Source organism: Haliotis rufescens, unplaced genomic scaffold (genome assembly GCF_023055435.1).
Source record: "Haliotis rufescens isolate VD_foot unplaced genomic scaffold, xgHalRufe1.0.p SCAF_6, whole genome shotgun sequence".
Classification (NCBI taxonomy): Eukaryota; Metazoa; Mollusca; class Gastropoda; order Lepetellida; family Haliotidae; genus Haliotis; species Haliotis rufescens.
Genome location: NW_025964334.1, coordinates 611,954 through 620,129, shown reverse-complemented (window position 1 = coordinate 620,129; position 8,176 = coordinate 611,954). Strand labels below are relative to the sequence as shown.

The following is an 8,176-nucleotide window of genomic DNA, read 5'->3' as shown; positions in this document are numbered from 1 at the left end:
AATTGTTTGGACAATGACAGCAAGATAACTCACAAGTTAACCTAACTGGGTTGTTCGACTGCAATTTCACCTGATGTTTTTGATACTTTAGAGCATGTACAGTCCATCCAAATTTCACGGGAAGTTATATTTTGCTTTCACAATCAAAAGTTAAGTAAAACAATCAAAAGAAAAGTATACAAAATCCATTCCAGAAATTGTATTACAGGCATTCAGCGTAATTTATAAAATATGACACACTGAGTGTTGGATGTTCGCCCCTCGCTAGGAAAAGTCTAAGCAAAACTGGGCCAAGATCTCCCATATCCGCTTTGGTACCCTTCCTCCTCCCCGGAAGCGCATCTATCGGGATTTTGGCAATCGTCTGGGAAGACTGACTGATGTGGGTGGATGCACCCTCTATGTTAGTTTACGTTCACTCGACCTTCGGGCTTGGGGTCATCAATCAATGCCAGTCGGGGGACTGGTGGACACCCAATTGATCATATCACACACCTAATGATATTGCAGATTGTCTTATGCATACATGATTTGGTCCGAATCTGTAAGAATACCACAACCGGCATTTTAAGCAGACGAATATGAACTTAGAGTTATTCCCCCTTGATCTTTTTCTTTCGGAAAATATCGTAAATATCTGGAGAGTGGCGACTTACATAATAAATTAGAGATACAAACTTGCGGTTGGTATGTTGCAAATGTAATGCCAACATTTCAGCAATTCGAGCGAGGATCACAATTAATGGACCCTACCTATTCGTGGGGTATATTGAAAATAATTTAAGTATTTTGTCAACTGTACACTTAACAAGTAATATGTTTTTGACATATAAAAGACATAAAAATGTAATAAATATCTCACCGATGTTCATTTTCTGCGAAGACATCAATGCATGTCATCTTCCAGTGATCTAGCAAGTCAACATAGCCGTTCTCTAGTGATCTAGCAAGTCAACATAGCCGTTCTCTAGTGATCTAGCAAGTCAACATAGCCGTTCTCTAGTGATCTAGCAAGTCAACATAGCCGTTCTCTAGCGATCTAGCAAGTCAACATAGCCGTTCTCTAGTGATCTAGCAAGTCAACATAGCCGTTCTCTAGTGATCTAGCAAGTCAACATAGCCGTTCTCTAGTGATCCAGCAAGTCAACATAGCCGGTCTCTAGTGATCTAGCAAGTCAACATAGCCGTTCTCTAGTGATCTAGCAAGTCAACATAGCCGTTCTCTAGTGATCTAGCAAGTCAACATAGCCGTTCTCTAGTGATCTAGCAAGTCAACATAGCCGTTCTCTAGTGATCTAGCAAGTCAACATAGCCGTTCTCTAGTGATCTAGCAAGTCAACATAGCCGTTCTCTAGTGATCTAGCAAGTCAACATAGCCGGTCTCTAGTGATCTAGCAAGTCAACATAGCCGTTCTCTAGTGATCTAGCAAGTCAACATAGCCGGTCTCTAGTGATCTAGCAAGTCAACATAGCCGTTCTCTAGTGATCTAGCAAGTCAACATAGCCGTTCTCTAGTGATCTAGCAAGTCAACATAGCCGGTCTCTAGTGATCTAGCAAGTCAACATAGCCGTTCTCTAGTGATCCAGCAAGTCAACATAGCCGTTCTCTAGTGATCTAGCAAGTCAACATAACTGTTCTCTAGTGATCTAGCAAGTCAACATAGCCGTTCTCTAGTGATCTAGCAAGTCAACATAGCCGTTCTCTAGTGATCTAGCAAGTCAACATAGCCGTTCTCTAGTGATCTAGCAAGTCAACATAGCCGGTCTCTAGTGCTCTAGCAAGTCAACATAGCCGTTCTCTAGTGATCTAGCAAGTCAACATGGCCGTTCTCTAGTGATCTAGCAAGTCAACATAGCCGTTCTCTAGTGATCTAGCAAGTCAACATAGCCGGTCTCTAGTGATCTAGCAAGTCAACATAGCCGGTCTCTAGTGATCTAGCAAGTCAACATAGCCGTTCTCTAGTAAGTCAACATAGCCGTTCTCTAGTGATCTAGCAAGCCAACATAGCCGTTCTCTAGTGATCCAGCAAGTCAACATAGCCGTTCTCTAGTGATCTAGCAAGTCAACATAACTGTTCTCTAGTGATCTAGCAAGTCAACATAGCCGTTCTCTAGTGATCTAGCAAGTCAACATAGCCGTTCTCTAGTGATCTAGCAAGTCAACATAGCCGTTCTCTAGTGATCTAGCAAGTCAACATAGCCGTTCTCTAGTGATCTAGCAAGTCAACATAGCCGGTCTCTAGTGATCTAGCAAGTCAACATAGCCGGTCTCTAGTGATCTAGCAAGTCAACATAGCCGTTCTCTAGTGATCTAGCAAGTCAACATAGCCGTTCTCTAGTGATCTAGCAAGTCAACATAGCCGTTCTCTAGTGATCTAGCAAGTCAACATAGCCGTTCTCTAGTAAGTCAACATAGCCGTTCTCTAGTGATCTAGCAAGTCAACATAGCAGTTCTCTAGTGATCTAGCAAGTCAACATAGCCGTTCTCTAGTGATCTAGCAAGTCAACATAGCCCTTCTCTAGTAAGTCAACATAGCCGTTCTCTAGTGATCTAGCAAGTCAACATATCCGTTCTCTAGTGATCTAGCAAGTCAACATAGCCGTTCTCTAGTGATCTAGCAAGTCAACATAACTGTTCTCTAGTGATCTAGCAAGTCAACATAGCCGTTCTCTAGTGATCTAGCAAGTCAACATAGCCCTTCTCTAGTGATCTAGCAAGTCAACATAGCCGTTCTCTAGTGATCTAGCAAGTCAACATAGCCGTTCTCTAGTGATCTAGCAAGTCAACATAACCGTTCTCTAGTGATCTAGCAAGTCAACATAGCCGTTCTCTAGTGATCTAGCAAGTCAACATAGCCGTTCTCTAGTGATCTAGCAAGTCAACATAGCCGGTCTCTAGTGATCTAGCAAGTCAACATAGCCGTTCTCTAGTAAGTCAACATAGCCGTTCTCTAGTGATCTAGCAAGTCAACATAGCCGTTCTCTAGTGATCTAGCAAGTCAACATAGCCGGTCTCTAGTGATCTAGCAAGTCAACATAGCCGTTCTCTAGTAAGTCAACATAGCCGTTCTCTAGTGATCTAGCAAGTCAACATAGCCGTTCTCTAGTGATCTAGCAAGTCAACATAGCCGTTCTCTAGTGATCCAGCAAGTCAACATAGCCGTTCTCTAGTGATCTAGCAAGTCAACATAGCCGTTCTCTAGTGATCTAGCAAGTCAACATAGCCGGTCTCTAGTAAGTCAACATAGCCGTTCTCTAGTGATCTAGCAAGTCAACATAGCAGTTCTCTAGTGATCTAGCAAGTCAACATAGGCGTTCTCTAGTGATCTAGCAAGTCAACATCGCCGTTCTCTAGTGATCTAGCAAGTCAACATAGCCGTTCTCTAGTGATCTAGCAAGTCAACATAGCCGTTCTCTAGTGATCTAGCAAGTCAACATCGCCGTTCTCTAGTGATCAAGCAAGTCAACATAGCCGTTCTCTAGTGATCTAGCAAGTCAACATCGCCGTTCTCTAGTGATCAAGCAAGTCAACATAGCCGTTCTCTAGTGATCTAGCAAGTCAACATAGCCGTTCTCTAGTGATCTAGCAGGTCAACATAGCCGTTCTCTAGTGATCTAGCAAGTCAACATAGCCGTTCTCTAGTGATCTAGCAAGTCAACATAGCCGTTCTCTAGTGATCTAGCAAGTCAACATAGCCGTTCTCTAGTGATCTAGCAAGTCAACATAGCCGTTCTCTAGTGTGTGGGATGTGCTTCTATTTCTGGAAAAATAAGACAATACATCAAAAGATATAGAATAATTCATAAACCATTACATCATTGCTGGATATGAATGCATCAGTTCATTCTGACACATGTCATACATTTACTTGATGATAAGAAGAATGATATTCCATGCAGGTATTAGAAAACCTTCATTCCTCTGCCCGCGGCTGTCCGTACTGTCTTGAGAACAGAGGCGTCCATTATCACCTTACTCTTTGATCAGCTTGATAGAAGTAGACATCAAGGATAATGACACAAATCAGAATTAGCAGCTACATTGCATTTGCTTAAATTGCATCTAGTTTAAGCCCGCCTCCGTGGTCTAGTGGTAGAGTGGGTGCCCGGAGAGTGGAAGGTCCGGGGTTCGATCCCCGGCCGCGTCATACCAAAAGACATTAAAAGATGGTACTTGTTGTTACCCTGTCTGGCATTAAGGGACTAAAACAAGGACTGGTCGGCTCGGAGTCAGTAAACAGCAGCATGGTATCTCAGAGGGCTAGCACTATAAATCGGCATCAGTCCAGACTAGTACAAGCAGCAATGTCGGGGGCCTGTGCAGATATATACTCCTCACGGGTTCTATAGGCTAACAAAAAACAGACTCAAAACCATCATCGAATTGTAGGAGATTCTAACTATATCTCCTTGTACATTTTGACGATTTCTTTTTACAATTTATTTGGACATATTTCTCATTAAGAGATTGAAGCCTCAAAAGTGCAGCAACGCTCTTGGAGTCCATACACTTAACTCTGAAATCTCGAAGCTTACTCGCTTAAATCAGCGTTTACACTCTTACTTTGAAAAAAAGAATTGCTACAGAATTACCATAGATTTCTTCTCTTTATGTTTTTATGTTGAAACTCAACACCAGTCAAGCCAAGTTCAAAAGGACGCCGTCCTCGTTATTGAAATATGGTAACTATCACAATCCGAACACTCAAACATCTGGCCTGCCGAACATGGGCCCCTGTGTGCAGTATACAGCACCACTTGCCATCATTGAATCCATAAAACTTTATTCAATGGCTTTCGTGTGCTTACACTTACAACCTGCCAGAAGACTGTAATATCATGCACATCGGGTTCTTGCACTGAGACAGAGAAGAGCGCTACTAAAAATAGCATTACACCCAAAATTATTCAAGAAACTCTCTCTCTGTAGCGTTGTGGTTGTAGGAAAGTGCCCATTGATGATTTCACCAATGCGCCTGATTCATACGCGTGCCTCTGTGGTGTTGTAAAGGTCTGTAGACAAGAGTGTAAATAACTGAAAGGATACAATGTGACTGTTCTTGACCATGAAAAGCGTATATATGACTTACTTCAGTGAGACAAATCCTTCCAGAAATAAACGTGGATTCAGCTGTACTCAATGGAATCAATGTTCTTGGAGCAAATGAGCAGACAGTTCAGGCTCAGGAAACGACAGCACAGATTGCCCCTGAGAAGAAAGTAACTGATATGACATCTTTAGATCTGTAAGGGAATCTGTGCTCTCGTAGAGGTTGTAGGTCCTGATTTATGAGAGTGGTGAGCTGTCGAGAGAGATCCCTGTAATATTTATGATGAAAATTCGCTGACAATAGAGTGAAATAAGATTGGATGCACTAAGTCACAAATGGCGTTGGATGTAACGACATCAGTTACATGACACAGTGTTGGCATAATGTTGGGATCCTAAAGTGATGCATGTAAAGACGATCAAGTGCTACCTCCTGCCCTATGATGCAAGACCCCACTGAATAGTTTCTTTGTCTCAATATTTGACATCAAATGGGTATGAAAGTTGAACTTGCTTGTCTGTCTCCAGATCCTAAAACACAGCTTAGCATAACATGGTTATCCAAAGAATCAACATTTTGTGTAATTGTTGTTTTATAATAAATATCTTCAAGCTATATGATGGTGGTCTGTAAATAATCGGATCTGGACCAGTCAATTTCGTGATTGACATCATGAACATCGATCCACACAACCTGATGACAAGGCATGAATCAAGTAACCGATCCATTTGTCGCCTTCTACGACAAGCATAGGCTTCGTGGGACCCGGAGAATCAACCAGGCTTAATTACTTGATACCAGTCCTGCAGCTCATTGTTTGATCGTTTAGATCGCTTTAAGAAAGTTCTATATGTCTCAGACTTGTACAATACTCCTTGTTGACATTTATATTGAAAGAGGTGCTCTGTGGCCATTGGTTTATGTGACATTATTAAAAGTAGGTGTGAAACTAGAGTGCAGTTTGGCGTTTTTGTGAAACAAGACTGCAGTGTGGCGTTTTTGTGAAACGAGAGTGCAGAGGATCCTTTGTGTGAAACGAGAGTGCAGTGGGGCATTTGTGTGAAACTAGAATGCAGTGGAGCCTTTGTGTGAAACGAGAGTGCAGTGGGGTGTGTGTGAAACGAGAGTGCAGTGGGGCATTTGTGTGAAACTAGAGTGCAGTGGGGCATTTGTGTGAAACGAGAGAGCAGTGGGGTGTGTGAAACGAGAGTGCAATGGATCCTTTGTGTGAAACGAGAGAGCAGTGGGGTGTGTGAGACGAGAGTGCAGTGGGGCATTTGTGTGAAACTAGAGTGCAGTGGAGCCTTTGTGTGAAACGAGAGTGCAGTTGGGTGTGTGGGAAACGAGAGTGCATTGGGGTGTGTGTGAAACGAGAGTGCAGTGGGGCATTTGTGTGAAACGAGAGTGCAATGGATCCTTTGTGTGAAACGAGAGTGCAGTGGGGTGTGTGTGAAACGAGAGTGCAGTGGGGCCTTTGTGTGAAACGAGAGAGCAGTGGGGTGTGTGAGACGAGAGTGCAGTGGGGCATTTGTGTGAAACGAGAGAGCAGTGGGGTGTGTGAAACGAGAGTGCAGTGGATCCTTTGTGTGAAACGAGAGAGCAGTGGGGTGTGTGAAACGAGAGTGCAGTGGATCCTTTGTGTGAAACGAGAGAGCAGTGGGGTGTGTGAGACGAGAGTGCAGTGGGGCATTTGTGTGAAACGAGAGAGCAGTGGGGTGTGTGAGACGAGAGTGCAGTGGGGCATTTGTGTGAAACGAGAGTGCAGTGGGGTGTGTGAGACGAGAGTGCAGTGGGGCATTTGTGTGAAACGAGAGAGCAGTGGGGTGTGGGAGACGAGAGTGCAGTGGGGCATTTGTGTGAAACGAGAGAGCAGTGGGGTGTGGGAGACGAGAGTGCAGTGGGACATTTGTGTGAAACGAGAGAGCAGTGGGGTGTGTGAGACGAGAGTGCAGTGGGGCATTTGTGTGAAACGAGAGAGCAGTGGGGTGTGGGAGACGAGAGTGCAGTGGGGCATTTGTGTGAAACGAGAGAGCAGTGGGGTGTGGGAGACGAGAGTGCAGTGGGGCATTTGTGTGAAACGAGAGAACAGTGGGGTGTGTGAGACGAGAGTGCAGTGGATCCTTTGTGTGAAACGAGAGGGCAGTGGGGTGTGTGAAACGAGAGTGCAGTGGATCCTTTGTGTGAAACGAGAGAGCAGTGGGGTGTGTGAGACGAGAGTGCAGTGGGGCATTTGTGTGAAACGAGAGAGCAGTGGGGTGTGTGAGACGAGAGTGCAGTGGGGCATTTGTGTGAAACGAGAGTGCAGTGGGGTGTGTGAGACGAGAGTGCAGTGGGGCATTTGTGTGAAACGAGAGAGCAGTGGGGTGTGGGAGACGAGAGTGCAGTGGGGCATTTGTGTGAAACGAGAGAGCAGTGGGGTGTGGGAGACGAGAGTGCAGTAGGGCATTTGTGTGAAATGAGAGAGCAGTGGGGTGTGTGTGAAACGAGAGTGCAGTGGATCCTTTGTGTGAAACGAGAGAGCAGTGGGGTGTCTGTGTGAAACTAGAGTGCAGTGGATCCTTTGTGTGAAACGAGAGTGCAGTGGGGTGTGTGTGTGAAACTAGAGTGCAGTGTGGCCTTTGTGTGAAACGAGAGTGCAGTGGGGTGTTTGTGTGAAACTATAGTGTTTTATATGTACTCCCTTACTGAGTGGCTGATTAGGTTAGATCGCTGACTTTGTGTGCTGGCGATTAGGTGCCTCACTCTAGTAGTGTGTGTTCGAATCCCTGATGGAATTCAACCCCAAAAAGTATGAGAATCTGTACTTTACTGAGAAAGTGTTATCCCCAAAATAACATTTGTTCCCTTAGTACCTTTTAAGACAGATTTTCAAAGATAAAAATATAACTCTCTAACATCCATATAATGAAAAAATGCATGTATATTGTATTGTTGTTTATATGTTATTTGTTTTAAACTTTTGATGTTTTAATTCAATAATTTCAAGCTATGTTTGGAAAACAAATTCGAAATGTTATTTCTAGGCCTTTTTCTCTTGTATCAAAATATCAATTTATAGTTTTTTTCAAATCAAGGCCAAAAATACACGTATGAGCAATTTCTCAAAGTATCTCTGAAGCTAATTT

The 8,176-nt window shown here is 43.7% G+C and overlaps 1 protein-coding gene across 1 annotated transcript; it reads left to right on the top strand.

Annotated features, from left to right (window-relative positions):
- Positions 1-6,460: 6,460 nt before the first annotated feature.
- On the top strand, positions 6,461-7,492 carry LOC125374662. Its single transcript, XM_048385868.1, has one exon. It carries the CDS (start codon positions 6,461-6,463, stop codon positions 7,490-7,492), a length of 1,032 nt encoding a protein of 343 aa, XP_048241825.1.
- The last annotated feature ends 684 nt before the right edge of the window (positions 7,493-8,176 follow it).

Excerpts from the sequence above, each read along its gene's own strand:
- LOC125374662 (XM_048385868.1), top strand. The coding sequence starts at position 6,461 with ATGGATCCTTTGTGTGAAACGAGAGTGCAGTGGGGTGTGTGTGAAACG.